At 40.7% G+C, this 24,175-nt stretch overlaps 2 protein-coding genes across 3 annotated transcripts in view; one reads left to right on the top strand and one right to left on the bottom strand.

Annotated features, from left to right (window-relative positions):
• Positions 1 to 24,175, top strand: part of pld2 (phospholipase D2) — a 59,130-nt gene that overhangs the window by 4,191 nt on the left and 30,764 nt on the right. For both annotated transcript variants that reach the window (XM_072674301.1, XM_072674293.1), the window contains exon 2: positions 14,243 to 14,372. In XM_072674301.1, the coding sequence (XP_072530402.1) occupies positions 14,270 to 14,372 (103 nt within the window). In that variant the 5' untranslated portion in view covers positions 14,243 to 14,269. The remainder of the gene's footprint in view (positions 1 to 14,242; positions 14,373 to 24,175) is intronic.
• Positions 15,618 to 23,173, bottom strand: LOC140550357 (uncharacterized). The gene is made up of 2 exons (XM_072674314.1): positions 23,064 to 23,173; positions 15,618 to 18,762 (listed from the first exon to the last, which is right to left on the bottom strand). The coding sequence occupies exon 2, from the start codon at positions 18,741 to 18,743 to the stop codon at positions 17,478 to 17,480; it is 1,266 nt and encodes a 421-aa protein (XP_072530415.1). The 5' UTR covers positions 18,744 to 18,762; positions 23,064 to 23,173; the 3' UTR covers positions 15,618 to 17,477.

Below are 24,175 nucleotides of genomic sequence, written 5' to 3'. Positions count from 1 at the left end.
ATATTTCTTTCCTCTAGTTAGCAGGAATGTTAATCACAGATAACGTCTCAGCTCAGTGACTCTTTGTAGTGATGTGCCTCCAACCATGTGGGCCTCATTGAAGCTACATGTCATTCTGGCTAGACAATGAGGTTTTAGAGTTCTGGGGATTTGGGGATGTGGCCATTGTTCATGGTTGGGTTGGGAGGGCTGGAGGAAAGCGAATGGGTAAGATTGTGTTGATATAGGGAAGTGGCTGATGTTAGAGGTTCACACTTCCTTAGGAACTTCTTTCAGTGTACCATGATTACCAAGTAAACTTACTGAGGCAGCTAAAGGATAGAAATGATTAATATGCTTCTCCAGCTCTAAAGTGAAAAGCAAAATTCAACACACAGAAGTAGATTAAGTACATTTTAATGGATTTTATTTCCATGAGTGAAAGGCTCTGTCTGTTTCTAACCATTGCCTGGACTATTGCCCATCCAAAGACACTCAGAGGTTTAGATTTACCACAGTGTTTCCCAATACTGTTCCTGAACTAGCATTTAAGTGTTTTCAATGCCTACGCATATTTTAAAGAAACGCCCCAGCTATTTTTAACCCAGTCACAGTCTGCTGAATCTGTTGTGTACGATCGATTACCATTGATAATAATTAAAATGAGTTTCCCTGTACTTAGTGATGAACAGACAACCCATTGACTCAAAACACACTATTAATAAAGGCCAAAAGGAAGGAAGCGGTTGAATTCTGGTCATAGACATTTATGCAAAACACATTTTGACGAACACGTTCAGGAATTCAATCTGTTTGACACAAGAGAAACATGGATACCATGCTTCCATTCCCTTCTGTAGAAATGAAGCCACAATTGTCCAACATGTTGTCACATTTGCAACCAGAGCCTGAGCAGTACAGACCAGAGGTGTAGACCGCCCCCTTGTCCCAGACCAAGCACGTCTCAGACCGCCTTTATTATGCTTACAGTGCAGAAGCATAGCATATTTCCCCCAGTTTGTCCAATAAGTAGAATGCTTCAACTGTTTCAACAGTAACTGTGCAGCTCCACTTAGAGCTGAGCAATATTATAATATGTTATCGTATTGTGATGAATTTTGTTATTGTGATTACAATATGCTTTTCTAAGCATATGGAGGACACTGTTAGTGCTTAATAAACACTGTTCAGCTGCAGGCTTCATTACCAACAGTGTAATTAGACTGGTTTAATTAGCTGAAGAGCAGTAGATGTTGAATAAAAATCACTGTATTCAGTATGGGAGAGGATCTAAACAGCAGTTTATAAGAATCTGTCACTACTGATGTTTTCAGTCTGTGATCACATGTATCGTGATAAATATTTCTTTAAATATTGTGATCTAGTATTTTTACCATATTGCCTTTTTCAGTTTTCTAGAGGGAAGAACTCCTTTAACTTTGTGGTGATCACACATGGATACAGCAGAAAGCTGGTTGTGGTTTTGATTTTAAGTTAAATTTTCATTGATAAAAAAATTGGGTCAGTAGCAATTAAATTTTTTTTTTGCATGTACAATTTATAAATGCAGCAAAAAAAAAGGGGGGGGGTGGCGCCTCCTGAGTGGTCCAACTGTCTAAGCACTGACCCTGTCTTCAGTCATGAGATCACTGAGTATCATTGATTGTGGGAGTGCATTGAGCAGTCCAGTAATTTTGTCCCCACCAAAAAAACTGTTATCATTAGAGCGTCAAATAGCGTTTTGGAATATCGATTTGGAATAGACCTCAGGTAATTTTTTATGCAATCATCTGCCAGTTCTAATTAGGGATGTGTATTCTGACTCATTTAGATATTTCTTTCTTTCTATAATTGACATTTTGCAAATGATTTTTATTTGCTTGATTAGATTTTAATGAAGACAAACTTTTTCATGGTGTGTCCCAAGTTTCTCACATGACTCTATATATGAGATTAGGCTGAACATGCCTGGAGTGTTCCAGTAAAATGAAGAAATCAAGGGCTTGCTAATGAGATAATCCACTGTGTCACTGAGCTGGGAGACCTGGTTTACTATGATTTCACTTGAGTCGAGTGTGTGGGAATGTGACCGCATCAATGGCCCTGGCCCTGCCTGATGTTATCAAAGCAAATATTGTTCTGAGGTATTTACCGATGAGGTGCACATCACAGGAGGCGGTCATTTAAAGCTTGGATATTCATATAGGCAAAACAGTTGCTATAGTGATTGCATTTGCATTCGGCGGCTGCCCACATGCAAACGGGCCTTAGCATCCGCAGCAGCGTGGAGGAGTGCAGCGCATAATCGCAAACCAGTGTGTGGTGGATGTGTTTTTTTTGTTATTTTAATTTTTTTTTAACTCTCCAGTGTCCTCTTTAGTCCTTGTTTTCCCTCTTTCTATATCTTCCCTGATTCCATACCTCTCTCACCTATGAATTCCCTCTCTGTCTCTCTTTCTGTCCCTCCCTCTTCCAGTGCAGCTCAGTTCAGCACTTCCTTGGCTGGATGTTGCTCATTACGTCAGTAGCTAAGTAATGCTAGTGGAGGCAGTAGTAGGAGTTACCCACTGAAAGTGATCATCCAACATCCTGACCTCACTAACGCTCTTGTCACTGAATTCAATCAAATTCTCACAGCAGTGCTCCAAAGTCTAGTAGAAGGCCTTCCCTGGACAGTAGAGACAGTTACTCCAACAAAAGCAGGATAAACCCTTTCCTTTTAACATAAAAACTTGATTTCGGAAAAAAACAACAACTATGAATCAACAGTTTCGGTCTCAAAAGTATCAAAAGCCACTGGTTTTACTTTTGTCCATTTACATCCCCATCCTGATCTTACTGCCCTCGATTACTGGTCGCAAATCTTTTGAATAAATCGTACATATCAATGACTGAGAGGAGTCAACAGGCATAGGTAGATGTAAATATGCCTGACTAAAAATGAACATTACTAAAGCATTTACTTTAGTCAGGCACATTTATATCTACATATGCCTTTTGTTTCCTTTCAGTCGTTGATTGAAGGGTCTGATATTTATGATTTGTCTGGTAGTTCATTGCTGTCTGAGTATTTCTGAACTTCAGGGAAGAGGCAGCAAGTTTTCTCATAGGATGAGCTTTCAGATATCACTTTCTCTCCCTGGCTGAGTCTCACTGACACTAAATAACATCATCGTCTCCTCGTCAAGTTCCACTGAGAAAGTTTCTCAGTGATGTAACCCTCATGCCACAATGATGTGAGGAATGTTGAAACGTTCTGACCTGCATTTTCATTTTTTCACCCATGTGACAGAAAGCCCTGTATGATCAGTGGAGTCCATGTGACGCCAGGAGGACACACTGGGCTTTTGCCTAAAGGGACAGTCTTGCTGGGGGGCTTTATACCCCTCTAGCCCATTAGGCATGATGCCAATAGGTTCACGGTAATCTGTTCCAGAGAGTCAGAGAGCAATACGTTTACTATACAGGGACTTAACAAGCTGTGTGTGTGCATTTGTATATCTGTGTCAGAAGTAGCCTGAATGTATTCATTAGAATGGGTGTCCACAGACATTTGCACATATAGTGTAGCAATAAATAGACTGATTTATGTGGTGTCTTGTGTTGTGTCTGATTTTGGTTGAAATTACATCATGTAAGAATTTGCCATGGCAAAATCCCCTTGAAATGAATGTGATTAGAAATTTGCTGACAGAAGCCACAGTATACAGTTAAGGGTTGTGTCCCAGTTCTGCAATGAACTCTCCAACCCCTTGAACACTTACTTCCCTTTTGTTCAGCCTTCGTCTGCGTCTCTCTCTCTGTCCTATTTCACAGTACAGTGTGGTGTTCACCTGAAACCTAGTTGTCCTGGCAACAGCAGGCACAGCTAAACAGTGCAGCTGGTACACACGCACACACGCACACACGCACACACACACACACATGCACACAAAACACACCCTCTCTACTGTTTCCATGTCTAGGCCTACCACACATCCTGGGTTTTGCCTTTGTGCGTGTGTGTGTGTGTGTGTGTGTGTGTGTGTGTGTGTGTGTGTGTGTGTGTAAGATTGTGTGTGTGTGTGTGTGCGCGTGTGTGTGTGCGTGGTGTTTCCATTCCTGTGTATGCAACAGGTATAATCAGAGGGCTGACAATGGCTGTATATTTGTAATCGCAATTTTCCAAGAGCTTGGAATACAATCTATTTTCCATTGTTCTGTGCATGTGAAGCCTCACAGCTGCACAAAGGCACACCAAAACCACTCGCCATCTACAACCACTAGCATCAAGAAGCCTGAACTTTGTCTGTACTTTCCTTTATTTTTATACGTACCAGTTGTGTAGTGTCAGATATGTTCAAAAGGATATTCATTCATTCAGTTTTCAAAGTTGGGTAATTTACCATGGGAATAAATAGGAATTATGGGAATGAACGGGAACAAAATGGGAATATTTGAAGCTAAAGGTGAGAAACCTATAACATATAGTTGGTAAAATTATACTGAAGCATAAAATTGGCTAAAATAAGTAAATATGATACCAAAACACAGGCACATGGCACATTACACACTATTGGGCTATTGAGACCACACTCCCTGCATGCACTGTTCATTCCTCCATCACATGTACAGATGATTTCTAGAAACCGGACACTCACCACTAGCTTGTGGGAAAATACCTTTATTTGATTTGATGTTAATATTTAATAAATATTCATTCTTGGTTGCAGAAACTCATTGAGGCAAAAAAATAAAAAATAAATATATAAATACAAAATAAATAATAGCTAGCCTATGCTAGCCTTGGTAAGCTAACCTCTTGCTAGCCTGCTAGCCTTGGTAGACTAGTCTTAAATACCAGTTAGCGAGCAACTGTAAGATTACAGCTTGATTTAATAGCTGCTTTAATGTGTCAGTGCTATTACTGTCAATAAAAATATGAACCTCATCAAGATATTACTTGACTTTAGGCAGTCCTTTGGTCCAAATGTGTGCTTTTAGTGGTGGTGAAATCATCTGGACATATGCTGTACATGTGATGATGGAATGGGCAGTGCAGCAGGGGGTGCAGAGTCAGTAGGCTTTCAGTACTCAGCCCTAGTTTCAGAAGCGAACCCTTTTACAAGCTCCCACTACACTGTCACACTGTGCTCCTGAGCTTTACTGGATTTATTGGTTCCCCCACAGTGTGCTATCAAGAGTGCCAAAAGCCTAAAGCATCCAGCCCTTAGAAAAATGGGGGAGGCCAAAGACGACAGTGATGCCCCCTAAGACTTTCCATTGAAGGAACTCTAGAAATAAATATGAGTGCTCTGTTATATAGTCATCGGTGTAGTGTTTTTTTTTTTTTTTGTTTTTTTTTGAGATGGGAATCCCCAAAATTGACCATTCACCATTCACCATTATTTCCATTTAAAACAATTGGGGCGTCCATCCTTATTTACTCTGTGTTATAACTTCCTTGTGCGACAGTGGATCCATTGATATGAATCACAACCACAGCGATAATAAACACACAGTGAGTAGTACAACAGGCTCTGTTAGAGCGAGTCGCTATGATTGGAAGAAGATGAGATTTTCACTTTATCACAATATTGCACAATATCGGCGTGCTGTACGGCACCATATAACCTATCCACCACCTTCCCTAAAAAAAAGGAACCTGCATCTGTTGTTGAAGGCGCTAAATTTGAAAAACATCCCCCCAAAACATCCATATGTCTGCTCTTCCCATTTTGTGGAGGAGAAACCAACACCAAAACGTTCTTACCCAAAGAAAAAGGCTTGTTCATGAAGCTCCGGGGAAGCGAACGTGTTGGGTGCTCGTGAGGTTCTTAGGTAACATCCTACCTGACCGCCTCACAAGCACCTGGAGAGCTTCTTGACTGCAATTCGCCTCCATAAAAATGGTGTAAGACCAGACGCGTGGACGAGGTCAGAGCGTGGGATCAGCCATGCTACGCCGGCCCTGGAGCAGAGAGGGTTAGGGGCCTTGCTCAAGGACTCAACAGTGGCAACTTGGCGCATCTGGGTATTGAACCCACAACCCTGTGATTAATAAATGAATGGACAGTTAGGCCGTTATTGTGATATGTCACAAGCCACACTCCACACAGTTTGAGGCAAGTGTGTGATGCTTTAGCTGCAGTCGTGTATGAGGGTAAATGAATAGCATGGCTAGTCGTTTTTCCGAGTTGACCGCTCCACTGCAGGGAACACTGTGTGTGAGTGTGTTGAGTGTCATCTTCCTCCTGACCACACCTTGGGTGGATCCAGTGTCTCTGTGAGGGTTCAGAGGCACGACTGAACACAGCTGAATGATATTACACACCACTCACACTGGGGCGTGTGCACATGAGTCACTCTCTCTTGATCCCTAGACACACACACACACACAGCGGACACATGAGCATGCACGTTCTCTTCAAGACTCAAACGAGTCTAACCTCATAATTTTCCTGCAATAACTGTTTACTTTTGGGGTGTTTTTTTCCCCCTGTGTTCTAGAAAAGGCATGTGATTAACAGCACACTCTCTGTTCACTCTGAGTTAGACCTGGAAAACATGCAGAACAGGCGGATGTCTCGCACACATCTTTGTATTAATGATATGTGTCAAAGAACTCGCTGTCTGCACCATATGTAAATCCAGCTGATTTACATATGTCCACCCATTCAATCTACAGTAGTTTAGCCTAGCTGATACACAGGACAGGGCAGCCAGTCAGGCATATTCCACCATGTCATTTTAAATGGACCAGCTCAAAGGCCGGCTGTTTAACTTCTAGGGGTAAAGGGATGTTTGAGAATGGTCGGGTAAAGTGAATTGTGATGTTCTTGTACATGACCTCAGGGGGAGGAAGTATGATGCAGCGTGTGAGTCCTTTAAAAAGTACACACTGTATTCTCAGTAGGTGTGTGACTGATTTATACCTTTGGGTTACTGTGAAACATGCTGTCCTCAATCAGGTGTTCGTGGAATTCGTGCATTTAGGCAATAACTGCCCGCATCAGGATAAGATGTGAATGATTTGTGGGAGGTACTTCCTGAGCGGTTCTCTAGAAACACTGTGGTGGAGCAGTGGGAGTGGGTGGGGGAGACTTTGGCCAGCTTCTGAGACTGTCACGTGCTGAGAGCTGTGCACATGGCTGCGGTGTTTCAAGCACGGGCGACATTGAAGCAGGAGCTTTTTTCACTGCCTTCTAGTGGCCAAGCTAGGTACAGCAGTTTGGCAGTGATGGGATAACATGACTAAGGGTGGAAAATTGGCCACACAAGGATTCAGTTGAGTTATAATTCACCATGACTTGTTACGGAATTTCACACGAGGTTCACATAGACTACACGGACGTTAGTACCCAGAGTGTCAGTAATTATTCAGGAGGTGAGGTGGGCTAGTACACCCCTTTTGTGTTCATTTTGTGTAAACTCTTATTCTTGCACTTCATAAAGGGTGAAACATGACGTCAACGCCAGAGCCAGTTTGTAGGAGGCCTCCCCCTATTTCTTCCGTTATATAAAAAAATTATTAAAACACTAGAGGGCGCTGCTGAAGCCCTTACTGAATGGTGGTGAATTGGGCGAAATGGCTTCAAAAAATGATTTAAATTTTTTTTATTCTTTCAGACATTTTTCATTAATTGGCTTTGTGCACTTAAATGTACACTAGACAGTGTTAGAAAGCATGTATTTAAAAAAAAAAAATGTTGTTCATTTTAGACTCTGGTAGGAGCGCCCTCTAGTGTCTGAGCAAACCAGAAAATGTTATCAAGTGACGCTTCTCCCCGCAAATTCTTGGACAACACAGCTAAATGAACAAGGTTTGTCCATAGCCTTGGTAGCGGCAGCTCTGAGAGAACTGAAGGGTGTCCCAAAGTGTTCGTACATATTCCTATATATTTACTTCTCCCTTCGGAAAGAGTTCATGCAGTATGTATTAATATGGCTATACATAATTATTCCTGGCTCCTCCTATGGCTCCTCCTATTTTACTTGGTCCACAAGGAGGGCCATCCATCACAGATGCAATGCCCCCTCATTGGCAACCTATGGCCCCCTACAGAACCACCAATGATTCTATGCCTGTGTTCTCTAATGCTGATGTGGGGAGAGTGCCATCTACCCGTCCAGAGAGAGCACAGCCAGTTATTCTGATGGCAAGCAGCATGACCTGGGATCTTAAAAGACCATGCTTTTCATGGCAAGCGATTCAGCCAAGCTGATTACATGATTGTAATTAATGTAGTGTTAACTTCCACTACCAAACACATCTGATTGGCTCCATCTGGGGAAAAAATTGGGCATATCTGAGTCTTCAGATGTTGATTGTACACACAGCTTGTTGCTGCTTTCTTCTACAGTGTGGGTCTGTACGTGTTTCATGTGTACACGGCAGCTGTAAGGTCAGCTACAAGCACATACTGGTTCACGCCCACAGAAACTGCTTTCTCTCCTTAGTCCTCTATGGTTTAGTTCTTTGGCATCTAGAAGCCAAAAACACATAGAACCCAAAGTCAGTAGTGTAGGAGTAGCACAATGTGTCCATAACAGCACAATCACACACACACACACAACATGTTACATAAATGATAGAAGAGCTTGTGACTTTCGGTAGAATCCCAAAATAAAACCCAATCATGATTCCCCTGCAATAAAGCAGAAATATACACAACAATAAAACACAGTTCTGCGCCTAAAACCTGAGAGACAGAGCCACGGTTCAAGATATTGTACAATACTCCTTATACACACACACACATGCCCACACACATCAGTGGAATTCTGTATTAATGTGTTATTAAAAAATATCTTTGATCATTATGCTGCAAAGGAAAGGTTAATAAACTGTGTTGCTGGTAGGCGTAATAATAATAATAATAATAATAATATTAATAATAATAATTAACATTTTTAAAAATGAACATTTTTGCTGTAATGCAAAAAAATAGCATCTCTGTTTTTACAAATTTTCTCTTTGTGATATATGTTTAATAATCATGATATTAATAATGAAAATATTATTTAAAATAGTGTTAATACATTATATTTATTAAATGTGAACATTGTGAATGTAACGCAAAATGCTTGCATTAGTTTTTTGTTTTTACCCTTTTTCTCTGATATGTTTAATAATAACAATAATGATAATAATCAATAATAATACATAGATTTATTGAATATGAACATTGTTGTTGTAATGCAAAAACCTTGTATCACCTTGTACCCATTTTGCCATTTCACAAGCTCTTTGTGACGTTCATTGATAATAATAATAATAATAATAATAATAATAATGATGATATGGATGGATGAATAAATCGATAGAATGCTCCACAATAACTTAAATATATATTTATATTGGACAATGGACAATGACACACTTGGTGTAATTTTGCCTCTGTGCACCGTCTCAGTGGATTTGCAGTAAAGAGCTGACCGCAGTCAGCTCATTATTGCATGTTGTTGCCGGTCTTAGTGTGTTAGTCTTTTCACTGAACGTCATGCGTAATCAGGGTAAGCTTTCTCAACCACGGCGTGTCCTGGCTTGTTGATTTCTTATGACCAGTATAAACTAATGTTCAGCTGAGGAACGTGAGGCCTAAACATTCTCCATGAGCCATGAAAGGTTTTGGTGGCTTGTTTAGATGACTGGTGTATTCACCTGTTTTCCTCAGAAGGTCTTCAGGGCGCAGCAGAACTGGTGTATTTACACACATTCTTGACATTTGTTCAGCGTGAACTCAGACGGGAAGGTGCATACTTCTGCTCGTACTGCTCATCATCTGTCACTGATGTGTTTACCTTTACTCCGAGTACCTTACTTACTTACTTACCTTTACCCAGAGTAGTTTCAGCTCAGAAACATGCTTTACTTCATTCATACATAGCGTATCAGCACTGTCGCATAACAAATCTCATACCTCCTGAAAGGCAGCTTTTAGTGGAAGTCAGTGTACAAAGTGTTGAATTTTATTCCAGCATTTCTAATGGTCCATTCACAGTGGGATTTTGATACAAATTAAAGAATAACTGGCAGATGTTATGTCAAAGTAGAAATTAAGATTTTTGTGTGGCCGTGACCATATACACGTGATTTGGGTGCTCGGTCTTTAAGGTAAAGGTGCGCGTATCTGTCATTGCACTATGTACAGCGAAATGTGTTCTCTGCATTTTACCCATCTGTGGTAGTGAACACACACACATACACACACACACATACTAGTGAACTATGGGCAGTGAACACACACACACAGAGTGCGCACGGGGAACAGAGAGGGTGAAGAGCCATGCTCATAGGCCCAACAGTGGCAGCTTGCCGAGCCCGGGTATTGAACCCACAACCCTGTCATCAATAGCCAGGAGCTCTAACCGCTGATCCCCTAAGAAATACTGCAATTTGGCAATCTAATCTCTATCTGCTGCATATTTATCGTACTGTCATATACCTTAAATGATAACTTCCTACATTTCCCTGCTCTTGGAAGAGAACAGAAAATCTGTTGACTCAAAAAACGCTTGTAAATTCAGCAACTTCTCAGTAGCGTCTGTTGTAAGTGACTGTCAGTAGATTATATTAATAATTTGTTAAATTTGTGCTTTTCTTAGACTGTTTGTTTGGAATGTTAATGCTGGGTCAGTGTGACACACCTACCTGTCATAACCATCCTCGTCAAGGTGTTTGGTCTTATGGATTAGATGTATGTGTGAGAGAAGGGTGGGGTTACAGGGGGAGCTATACACTTATTTTCAGAACATAGAACTAAAGTAAGCCCTAAAGTCACAACCGCTAGGGGGGTGTCCCAGTGTACGTTCAAATAGTTACCCCTCTGTATGCGTCTTCAAAATACTGATAAAAAACAATTTCACAAATATATGAAAGAAACACATAATTTCTGTGATACACCAATCAGCCATAACATTAAAACCACCTGCCTGGTATTCTGAAGGTCCCCCTCATACCGCCAAAACTGCTCCGGCCCACCGCGTTATGGACTCCACAAGACCTAGCCAGCATTAACTTTTAGTGATTTGTGCTACAGTAGCTTTTTCTGTGGGATAGGACCGAATAGGCTCGCCACTGTCTTTGGTAAAGGACACCCAACAAGATCTGCTGTTTTGGAGATGCTCAGACCCAGTCATCTAGCCATTGCAGTTCATCCTTTGCCTAAGTGGCTCAGATTCTGACACTTGGTCATTTTTCCGTGCTTCATCACATAACCTTCAAGAACTGACTCTTGTATGTATATACCACCCCGTGACTGATACTATTAAAAGCAGATAATCAATGTTAGTTACTTCACTTCTCAGTGCTCTTGGTATTGTGGAGTATGCAAGAAATTAAAAAGGAGAAGCACCCAAACCGAAATTCCAATATAATTTAAATAATTATATAAAATGATTAATTAATTTGCTATGTTAATATACGTTCTAAGCAGAAAGGGCTTTAAATAGTACTGACCTACAGGAATGTAACTTATCAGCTTACCCTCAGACCTCAAGGTGTGTATTGATGATGTTTATCAGGCCACTAACTGGTTTATCTCCTTACTGTCTCATGACAATAGAGCTCTGATTTCCTCATCCTGTCACCATAGAATGCCTGCTTTTTGTATTGTATACAATCATCTCTGTTTTCAGAACTTTGACCAAAGTGTCTTTTGTACTCTAAACATACACTAAATGATCAAAAGTATTGGGACAGCTGTTCATTCATCAAGGCTGTTAAAACAAATGTATCCTGCATTTGTTGATGTAACTGTCTCTACTGTCTAGGGAAGGCCTTCTACTCATCCCCAGCTCCCAACTCCTCCCAAAAGTATTGGATGGAGCACCATTATTCCAGAGAACACAGTTCCACTGCTCCACATCTCAGTGCTGGGAGGCTTTATACTCCTCTAGCACGCGCTTGGCATTAGGCATAGTGGCAATACATTCATATTTATTTGTTCCAGAGAATCCTATTTTTCTCTACAGGGACTAGACAAGATGTGTGTTTGTGTTCATAGGCACATCTGTGTCAGGATTGGGTGCAACTTAAAGTAGCTAAATGTTTGCATTAGAAGGGGTGTCCACAAACATTTGGACAAATAGTTTTGAAGTAGGCCGACTTTATTCTGGTGTTACTGAGCGCTCCAAATAAACTAATGTTCTGAATCCAGAGTGAGAATCCTTGCTTTCTTTGACGCAAAAAGACAGAAACGAAGACAAAACCGCCCCTGAAATGTTTTCCACCAATCTGAAGCACCATCTTAAACATCCATGTGGTTCTTTGAGTAATCATGGTTCTGTAAAGAATCATTTCTTTTTAAATCTATTCACACACCAGCCTAGTCAGTCTCAGGTAATCCTGCTGTGCTTACCCAATAAGCATCACCAGTGGCATCTATGTATGTGTGAAACAGACAGCATAAAAAATTACTTTGGCATCTTACTCGACTTGTTTTGTAAACGTTAACTTAACATAATCTTAATCAAAGCAGTTATGTGTAGAATGAACACAGTTTTTGCATGGTCTAAATGGCCTAAATTATTACCAGAGAACAAGTAGTATATGCGATAAGCTGATTGGGCCTCATTCACCAATATCTCCCTGTTCTCCACTGCAGAATCGATTACAGCTCTGCTCTTATAATGATTGATTCCACTGTTCTCGTAAACTGAACAAATCCCAAATAAGAAAACACAAGGGATGCACTTCTGATACCACTTTTTTTATTCCGAGACCGATACCAGAATTTTAAGTGTCTGCCAATACGCAATACGCTTTGTGCGCAGAGGTCGCCAATTTACTGCAGAGTCAGTCGCATCACACCTGAATTTCCATGGCTGAGCAGCTACATCCAAGCCGTACAAGCCTTACAATCATATTAAACCCTATGGATTAAGAATAGGATCTCATAGTTCATATGCATGCAAAGGCAGGCGAGCGAATACTTTTGGCAATATGGTGTATTTTTTTTGTATGTTTTTTTTTTATATATATCTTATTCCAAATAAGATGTAATAAGCTTGAAAGAGCATTTACTGGTTGAGTAGCTGCACATTTTAAAAGTTTCAGAGCTAGGTAAAAAATGGCCTCTATGCACAAACACATGCCAGTAATTCACATTTCAGAGCAGTGAAAAAAATGCCAGTTTAGAAACCGAAAAAAAAAAATTCACATTCAGGTACATGTCTCTGTGTAAAAGAGCAGAAGGTGAGTAATGCCCATTGTGCTGAGTCCATGAGAATGGGGCATCATAGCTATAATGCCAGAGAATCTTAATCTAGGCCTGTAAGTCAGTCCCGGAGGTTTGTCCTGTGCTTCCTTGTTTCTCCACTGGGGTGCGTTGCTGCTTTTGGTGAAATGTAAGCAAATTTGACCAGCCAGCCTCTAAAATTGGAATGTAGGGAGATGCCTTATGTCTGAACATCATGTCTACTCTGATTACTCCTGCTTTTGTCTGTGGTTCTGCAAGCTTTTCTAAGCCTGAGACTCTGTGCTCTGAGGCTTTGTGCTCAGTGTCTGTCCAAATGCCAGCAGATCTGCTGGTAGCGCAGAACCAAGATCCACAGTGTATTTAGCTGCCTGTCCTCATCCGTTGACCTTTTAACCTTATGCACCCTCAGCTTTGTTTACTTCAGTCTACTGCATGCTGCATGTTGAAATGTCAGTGGCTTTAATTAAGGCTGAACTGAATGATCAGAACAAGCCTTGTCTTTTGTGTCTGATGCACTATATGGACAAAAGTATTGGGACACCTGCCCATTTATTGTTTCTTCTGAAATCAAGGTATTTAAAAAATGATCAAGGTCTCTACCATCCAGTTTGCAGCATTGCTGTAAGTGCTGGGGGGGGGCTTTTTACCCCTCTAGCCCATGCCTGCATGCATTAGGAATGGTGCCAATAGGTTCATGCTTATCTACACGCTGCTCTACAGGGTCCTATTCTTTAGGCAGTACTTCTCTACATGGACTAGACAAGGTGTTTGTGTGTTTCAGCAATGGGTGCCACTTAAAGTAGCTGAATGCATTCTTGAGAAGGGGTGTCCATAAACATTTGGACATATGGTGTGTAAATAAAGTGCAAAATTGATATGCAGATGTGTTTTAGATGTGGCTCTGGGATGAATGACTACAGCGTGTCTGTAGTGGACCATCAGAATAAAATTAATAAAAATATTATTCTCAGGTAACCAAAATTATCAGCAATTTGTGTGTGTGTGTTTGTGTGTGTTTGTGTGTGTTTGTGTGTGTTTGTGTGTGTGTGTGTGTGTGTGTGTGTGTGTGTGTCTGTAAACAGGTGAAGGTGTAATTGGCCAGGAGCATCATGGCGAATCCGGAGGTGACTGAAGGGAGGCAGTGGTTTCACTCTGGGGACTGTGAGCTCTGTCTGACTGAAGATCAGGTTGACTCCATCAGAAACAACAGTGGTGAGGAAATAAAATACACTCAAACGCACGCGCACACACACACACACACACACACACAGAAAGCAAGATTTTGTTTGTGAAAATACATGGATGACCGTTTAGAGTGAATGTTCAAAACATGAAGTGGCCTTAATCTTAAAGTCTTGCGCTTGTAGAGGTGTTGTTTAATCAGCCGTTAAAAATATGCTTAGACAGTGTCTCCAACCACAGTTGGAAAGTTCAAATCTCCACCACAGGAAACGTCTGTGCTTCCTGCCCCCCTTTCTCTTTGCATGCATGCTCTGCAAAATTCTTTTGTGTGGAGGCAGAAGCTTCATGTTTTTAATTAGTGCTGAATGTATGATTAATATAACAACAAAAAAAACACCACCACATCAACTACATAAGCCTTTCATTAACACCTGACCTAAACCTACATGAAAGTAAGCCCTGTTCTGTCAGAAAAAGTGTCATAAGATGCCTGGAATAAGCCTTTATAAATAGTCATAGTAATCATTAGTGGCCGTTACTCATGTAGCAGATATACAATTAGCAAACTATTAGATAATGACTAAGTGGCTGTTTTTAGGGCCACTTTTAGTATAACTTCTGGCTGTAGTTTGTTTTGACGTAATACTTTTCTGTTTGCGAGACAGTCCAGGGTTTTTGTGGTACATTGGTTCTCAAGGAGAACTGTTAACAAGCAAGTAGCTGGACATTATGAACATGCCATGTTCCTTGACCTAATGATGGGCAGTGTTCCTTTCTGGTTAGGTTTTGGTTTCTGAGCGGCGCAGCCACCTAAGCGCTGGCTCTGTCATCGGGAGGCCGTCGTAATAATTCGATCCAATTATACTCCTAAAGAGTATTATTGGCCTCACTCTCTCTGAATGGTTCCTGATTACTCCGAAAGATGCTAGCCAATGAGTGTTAGCAGACCTAACAGAATTGTCAGTCTGTGTCTTCCTCCAAGTGCGTTCAGCTGTCCAGTAGTAATCTGTTGGTGGCAGTTTGTAAAGAACAGTACGCTGGCTTGGGAAATGGGAACGATGGAATTGGGGGAAGAAAATGAGGTTTGATGGAAAAAACTAAAACCAGCGATAATCATGTCATTAAAGTTTGCAGACCTGGAAGTTGTGTTTCTTACAATAAAAATATGGAATACTGTAGAAAAATGTCTACATAGTGTTGCCCGTACCCCACCCCTCTTCCGGGGCGCAACACCTTGCGTGTTCGTTTTGTGGAAAGAGTCGCAGACGAGTGGAGTGAAGTTAGAGGCAAACCAAAGTATTTATTTAAGAATGCTGGATCCAGGAGAACAAATACATTAAAGACAGTGTATCAACCATCCCAAAGCAAAGTTCTGACCCCGTTGTCATCTGACTCCACGTTTATACCCCAAATGACGTGAAACCTGCCGATGAGGCGTTTCTACAGATTAGTCTATGTGAATATGCAAGATGGCACATGTTAGTACTCAGATTCACGTGTCTGACTCCACCATCATGCTTGACCTTGACTATGTTTTGTATTTTCTCAAAGCTGGACAGTGCAGCATTCTCTATGTGTGTGCGAGGCGGCTGCAGGTTAGGGAGTTACCCACACAGAGAGAAGGCCGCTTTGTCCGACCCTATCAGCATCCCCTCTATATCACTTCAGTTCAAACAAAGTACACCAGTCCCAATTGGGGCCAACACGATGATTCATGACAGTGACTTCAGACACATGGAGTGGCCTCACTTGTCATGCTGATGTATAGTTTTAATAACGCAAATGTCTTTAAGCGTGAATCACCCGCCTTTACCATAGAACTCCATATGTTACATGTTAATGTGTCTCAGGAGGCCATGTCATGTGAGTTAGTAGGCCATACAATGTAATAAGGTTATAATATGTCTTATGAGTAAATATCATGTAAGTTAGTAAGTGGGTGAGTAATATGCCATGCACAGTGACTCTATATGTCGCACACCAATACGTGTTACAAGTGGGTATTATGTGGGTTAGAAACAAGCCATACATTGTTAGCTATGTGTGTAAGCCTACATGATATAAGTATCGGATAATCATTTGTATAGATGCATATAAAATACAAGGTTTCACACAATGATTATGTAGTTGTTAATACTAAGTTGAGTAATCATTATTTAAGGATAATTTGTCAACAAACACAAGGTATAATAAACATTTTACTACAACAATACTCACTTTACAGTAAATGTAGTAATGCTGTATGTTGAATTAAGCAGTCACATGATGTGAAATAAAAATAGTGATTTAAGAACTGAAAGGGGCCATTGTGAGAAGTGAGAGAGCTTCAAAAAGAACGCAGCATGGCAAAAATACAATCAGCATTTTGAAATCAAGCAGTTTCACAATTAAAACTTAAGCAACAAGAATGACAGTTTATTTCTTTTCTGTTCTGTTGCAATTTTAAGAGCATGTCTGACCAGTACATCATCATAGAAAAATACGTTTTTTTTATTTGTGAATTTTATTCATTTATTTGTGGTTATTTGTGGATGACTGACGCTATAAGCAACACCTAACTAACTGGCAGTAATTTAGCAATTTTTAGCAGTAATGTTTTACTTTTTTTCTTCATTTTAATCTGCATTTTAGGGACAATGCACATTGATTGACCCACACATTTACAAATAAACAAGCTTCTGTGAGAAAAAGCCATACAAGAACCACCTCTAGATCAATAAAGAATATAATAGAGAGTTTAGAATGGGTGAGCATGAAGAACCTTTGAGCTGTCTATAGAGAACCATCACTTGATGTAAAAGTTTTTCCCAAGGCTTATATACATGTCTTACTAACACTTCTATATCAGTAGGTGTCAAGTAAGTGCCAGTGTTAGTTAATCTAATGCATCTGATCTAAAGATGTTTGATAAGATAGAGCAGTGTTTTTGTGCTCATTCACTGAATGCAATCAAATCCTCACAGCAGTAGCCTTCCCTGGACAGTTAGTCCAACAGAAGCAGGATCAACTATTTTTGACTGAATAATCAAGCTAAAATCAAGCTATTTTTTATTTCAAAACTCAAGAGAAGAACCAAAGGATACCCTCTGTCCACTACATCATCTACTACCTTTTACAGTGGACTTCACGCTTTATCTACATCATGCAATGTCTGGCCCAGTGGCCATGTTTCCCACATCTAAAGCAATCATTTGGACCGACCTCAGCACCCCCTCCAGGCTTCCTGCACCGTTTTTGAATGTGGCCTTTCTTGCCACAGTGTAAACACTGGTTCTTTCTCTCAGCTTCAAGCTTCCTTTTTTCTGTAGCCACAGCCTTGCTAAGCATATGTGCGTAACTGCTGAGATGATCTATACATATGTCCTTATATTCCTGGTCTGCATTATTAACAACAGATAAGAGGTATAGAGGGTTACTGAGGTGGTATAGACTGAAGAGTCTTTCCCCGGGCCCCAGAGCTTTTGACACACACTCGTGTAACTCGAACAACACTCTCTCCATCTGTGCAGAGTTGTAGGGGACAATGCTGTCCCTCTCCTTCATAACCTCCTGTTTTGGTGCTCTGATTGCAACCCATTCCTCTGTCTTCTTCCTGAACTCATAGTTGAAGTTGTATGGCTCTAAATCCAGGTCATTTTGTGAGATTTGCATTTGCTCCAGTTTCAGCTTCAGTGTGTCGATCTCTTCCTCATTGGAATCACGTGTCTGCTTCAGTCTCTTGATGTATTCTTCATTGAAATCACGGATCTGCTTCAGTGTGTCGATCTCCTCTTCATTGAAATCACGGATCTGCTTCAGTGTGTCGATCTCCTCTTCATTGGAATCACGGATCTGCTTCAGTGTGTCGATCTCTTCTTCATTGGAATCACGGATCTGGTTCAGTGTGTCGATCTCTTCTTCATTGGAATCACGGATCTGCTTCAGTGTGTCGATCTCTTCTTCATTGGAATCACATTTCCGCTTCAATCTCTTGATCTCTTCTTCACCAGCCTGAAGATTCAACTTCAGCCACTTGTTTTGCTCGTTACACTTTCTCAGACATTTGTTTTCTTCTTCCTGTGCCTGCAGTGTCCTCTTCAGCATGTTGATCGCTTCCTCTTGAGATTGTATCTTGCTCTCCAGCCCTAACACTTTTTGCCTGCACCTGTCCAACTGCTTGACCATAGGTTCATACTCAGAAGCCATGATGGTCATGGCATATTTGGCTTTCTTTTTACCCTCTTTGAGCTCCTCCCACCATTCGCTGCATTTTGCAGGGCTTCCGTTAGTGGGGAAAGTCCCCTTCTTTATTTTGGCCAAACGCTTTTCTATAACTGTGGTTCCCTGCTTCCTCAGTTTGTCACAGAGGACCTTGTCTTCCTCCAAGTTTTGTGGCTTATATGGCAGGCCTTGGACAGGCATTTTGATGAAGTTCGTGCACCTGCAGACCAAAAAACAGAGGTTTTCAAAATTGTAGGTTGTTTGGTTCAGGAAAGGATGTTATGAAATGTGATGGCAGTTTGAGTTTTCTAAATACTAGCTGTGTTCTTTAATTATATAGTTGTATTCCTTAGTCATGTAGTTACACTAAATACTATGGTGATCTGTTTGCTCAAAAATATTATTGCTGAAGGCTATGTCCTGAACTCCATATCACCTCGGTCTTGTGATTATCCCTTTTGAGAAGCTGATGTTCCGGGTCAGCCTGGCCTGACCTTGCAGATATGGTGTACAGGCACTGCCTATGTGTATGTGTATATCATATGTGAAGGCCTGAAATGTCTGTTTGTCACTTATGTGCGTCAGAAATGGTGCCGTGAACAAGTCCCATGACTCGTGCATAAGCTACGGTCCAGCTACAGAAAGTTCTTCAGTCAGCTCATGCAAAAAAGGCTCCTGCAAACCCTGCCGAGCTCAGAGCAGACAGGCAGAAACTAAGGTTTTGCTTTGTGCTTCTCTCAATAAAACTTTTGTTACTCACTTTGATACTGACTCAGAGACTCACAGATGCTGCCCTCTCACATCTGTGAGACAACTATAGTATTGAATACTGCACAACAATAAAATAATAATTATAATTGTTTAACTATAATATTTTCATTTCCATTATTCTGTTTAATAGTATATTGAATGGGGCATATATATATATATATATATATATATATATATATATATATACAGTGGGGAGAACAAGTATTTGATACACTGCTGATTTTTCAGGTTTTCCCACTTGCAAAGCATGTAGAAGACTGTAATTTTTATCATAGGTACTCTTCAACTGTGAGTGATGGAATCTAAAACAAAAATCCAGAAAAATACATTGTATGATTTTTAAATAATTAATTTCCATTTTATTGTGAGAAATAAGTATTTGATCATCTATCAACCAGTAAGAATTTTGGCTCTCACAGACATGTTACTTCTTTAAGAAGCCCTCCTGTTCTCCACTCATTACCTGTATTAACTGCACCTGTTTGAACTCGTTACCTGTATAAAAGACACCTGTCCACACACTCAATCAATCAGACTCCAGCATCTCCACAATGCCCAAGACCAGAGAGCTTTGTAAGGACATCAGGGATAAAATTGTAGACCTGCACAAGGCTGGGATGGGCTACAGGACAATAGGCAAGCAGCTTGGTGAGAAGGCAACAACTGTTGGTGCAATTATTAGAAAATGGAAGAAATGCAAAATAACAGATAATCTCCCTCGGTCTGGGGCGCCATGCAAGATCTCACCTCGTGGAGCATCAATGATCTTGAGGAAGGTGAGGAATGAGCCCAGAATTACACGGCAGGACCTGGTCAATGACCTGAATAGAGCTGGGACCACAGTCTCAAAGAAAACAATCAGTAACACTCTACGCCGTCAAGGATTAAAATCCTGCAGTGCACGCAAGGTGCCCTTCCTCAAGCCAACGCATGTCAAAGCCCGTCTGAAGTTTGCAAATGACCATCTGAATGATCCAGAGGAGGAATGGGAGAAGGTCATGTGGTCTGATGAGACAAAAATAGAACTTTTTGGTTTAAACTCCACTCGTCATGTTTGGAGGAAGAAGAATGATGAGTACAACCCCAAGAACACCATCCCAACCGTGAAGCATGGCGGTGGAAACATCATTCTTTGGGGATGCTTTTCTGCAAAGGGGACAGGACGACTGCACCGTATTGTGGGAAGGATGGATGGGGCCATGTATCGTGAGATTTTGGCCAACAACCTCCTTCCCTCAGTAAGAGCACTGAAGATGGGTCGTGGCTGGGTCTTCCAGCATGATAACGACCCAAAACACACAGCCAGGGCACCTAAAGAGTGGCTCCGTAGGAAACATCTTAAGGTCCTGGAGTGGCCTAGCCAGTCTCCAGACCTGAATCCAATAGAAAATCTTTGGAGGGAGCTTAAAGTCCGTGTGGCCCAGCGACAGCCACGAAACCTGAAGGCTCTGGAGGAGATCTGTATGGAGGAGTGGGCCAAAATCCCTGCTGCAGTGTGTGCAAACCTTGTCAAGAACTACAGGAAACGTCTCATCTCTGTAATTGCAAACAAAGGTTTCTGTACTAAATATTAAGTTTCTTTTTCTGGTGTATCAAATACTTATTTCCCACAATAAAATGGAAATTAATTATTTAAAAATCATACAATGTATTTTTCTGGATTTTTGTTTTAGATTCCATCACTCACAGTTGAAGAGTACCTATGATAAAAATTACAGTCTTCTACATGCTTTGCAAGTGGGAAAACCTGAAAAATCAGCAGTGTATCAAATACTTGTTCTCCCCACTGTATATATATACAGTGAGTCCAAGAAGTATTTGATCCCTTGCTGATTTTCTTCGTTGGCCCACTAATAAAGACATGATCATTCTATACTTTTAATGGTAGATGTATTCTTACATGGAGAGACAGAATATTAAAAAGAAAATCCAGAAAATAAATCTAAGGAATATATATTAATTGATTTGTATTTCATGGAGTGAAATAAGTATTTGATCCCTTAGTATTCATTAGCAGTTCTGGCTTTTACAGACCAGTTAGACACTCCCAATCAACTTGTTACCTGACCTGAAGCCACCTGTTCTCACTAATCACTTGTGTGAAAAACACCTGTCCACAGAATCAGACAGATCACACAGATTTCAAGTCTCCAACATGGGTAAAACCAAAGAGCTGTCACAGGACCTCAGAGTCAGAATTGTTGACCTTCACAAAGCTGGAATGGGCTACAAAAAGATTAGTAAGGTGTTGGATGTGAAAGTAACAACTATTGGTGCAATTATCAGAAAGTTTAAAGAGTATAACATGACAATCAACAGACCTCGGCCCGGTGCTCCAAAGAAGATTTCGCCTCGTGGGGTGGCAATGATGCTGAGAACAGTCAGAAATCGTCCTGCAACCACTCGGCAGGAGTTAGCAAATGACCTGAAGGCAGCTGGGACCACAGTTTGCAAGGAAACAATTGGCAACACTTTGCGCAACAATGGATTCACATCCTGCAGTGCCCGAAAGGTACCCCTGCTGAAGAGAGCACATGTGGAGGCGCGCCTCAAGTATGCCAATGATCATTTGAAAGATGAACCAAGTTATTGGGAGAAGGTTTTGTGGTCAGACGAGACCAAAATTGAACTTTTTGGCCTCAACTCCACCCGCCATGTGTGGAGGAAGAAAAATGCTGCCTATGACCCCAAGAACACTGTGCCCACCGTCAAGCATGGAGGTGGAAGCATAATGTTTTGGGGGTGTTTCTCTGCCAAGGGTACAGGGCTACTTCACCGCATCACTGGGAAGATGGATGGAGCCATGTACCGCACAATCCTGAGGGACAACCTCCTCCCCTCTGCCAGGGATCTGAAAATGGGCCGTGGTTGGGTCTTCCAACATGATAACGACCCTAAACATACAGCAAAGGCAACAAAGGATTGGCTCAAGAAAAATCACATTAAGGTCATGGAGTGGCCCAGCCAGTCGCCAGACCTCAATCCGATCGAAAATCTATGGAGGGAGCTGAAGGTCAGAGTTGCCAAGCGACAGCCCACCAACCTTCATGATTTAGAGAGGATCTGCAAAGAAGAGTGGGCCAAAATTCCCCCTGGTGTGTCTGCTAAACTTGTGGTTAACTACAACAAACGTCTCACCGCTGTGCTTGCAAACAAAGGCTTTGCCACTAAGTATTGAGTGTGTTTGGCAAGAGGGATCAAATACTTATTTTCCTCATTGAAATACAAATTAATTAAAATATATTCTTTAAAATTATATTCTGGATTTTTGTCTTGATATTCTGTCTCTCCATGTTAGAATATATCTACCATTAAAAGTGCAGAAGGATAGTGTCTTTATTAGTGGGCAAACAAAGAAAATCAGCAAGGGATCAAATACTTCTTGGACTCACTGTATATATATATATATATATATATATATATATATATATATATATATATATATATATATATATATATATATGCACAATGGCCCACCATAATATTGCTTTCCGGTCTTTCACAGATTGTTGCTTAGTGTTACTTTTGGACTCCCTAAGGCCTAATGGGTAGCACACTGCACCCATTTTACACTTTTACACTTTTAACCACATTCTAATCCTTTTTTCCATCAGGTTGAAATCAGTTAACATGCTGTAATACACCTGTAAAACACTTGTAGTGAATGTGTATAATACTCATAGATCTCACAACGTAACTCAACCAAAGGAAAAGACAAAGAGCAAAAATCTTAACTTTATTCACACTCACCAGTTTTAATAAAGCCTGCTGATGTTGTTTCCTCCAAGATGATAAAGTTCTAGGGTGAAGAGACTCGCCAAAAAGCTGAGGTGAGAAAGCTGTGTGTGAAAGAGCACAACTGAACATTTCTGTTTCGTTTTGAGAGGTTGAGCATAGCTCCTCCTCTTAGTTGGTCGTTGATAAAGCAGAAGTACTGGGTGGGATGTGTTTACAAATAACATTTAACGCTTAGAAGCCCAGACATATTCTGTTTTGAAGTGTGTTATTACTTATTATTTATATATTTAAAAAAAAGGCTTACCATGTAAAATGGTTTGATATGTTTTTTTTATTATTTGAATTTAGCAGGAAAACAGAATTTGTGCTCTACAATTTGAAGAAAATTGGGGATACTTGTTTTGTGAAGCAGTCCCTGGTCTCCTGATTCTTCTTGCCTTGCCCTAAATGATGTAATCTGGATTGACCATATAATGCTCCTCCCTCTAGTCAAGTCTCTGGTAGGAAGGTGTAAATGGCAAGCTGAACTGGTGTTGCCTCAATACAGCATTATATACACCTCAGATGCACTTTTTTTCATAGTGACACACAGTTGAGGAGTTTTCTGTGAAATCTTGCATCATCCAAGGTAAGGGAAGAAGTGAAGACCCTGCTCTTACAGATTCCTGGTTTGAATGTAGGGTTCCATCAAAATCCTTTCAGTGAAATAGAACCTTTACACTATGTGGAATTTCATAAAACGTCTGATCACCAAATCTTTTGATTGCCAAGGTGCTCCAAACAACCCCAGTTGGTTTAGTTTGACATCTGTATAATTGAGAGTGCTGTTGAAGTATTAGTGATGTAAATGTTTGCGGTATATTTTACTGGCCGATATTCAGTTCAGTCATCGTTCACACGCAGGTTGAGAGCCTTATTAAATCATGAAAAAAAAAACTGTATTGTGATACACAATATGCTTTTATTAGTATATTGTCAGTATGTGAAAATGTTTTTACATATTGTGATATTTTTACTATATCATCCAGTCCCACTATATCATGTGTACTCCTACATTAAACACAGATTTGTACATACAAAAGTGTGATGGATATTTTACAGTTTGCATTTGGAACCCCCATTGC

Source organism: Salminus brasiliensis, chromosome 1 (genome assembly GCF_030463535.1).
Source record: "Salminus brasiliensis chromosome 1, fSalBra1.hap2, whole genome shotgun sequence".
NCBI lineage: Eukaryota > Metazoa > Chordata > Actinopteri > Characiformes > Bryconidae > Salminus > Salminus brasiliensis.
Note: the sequence above shows the minus strand (reverse complement) of the source record. Positions and strands in the feature narration are given on the sequence as shown.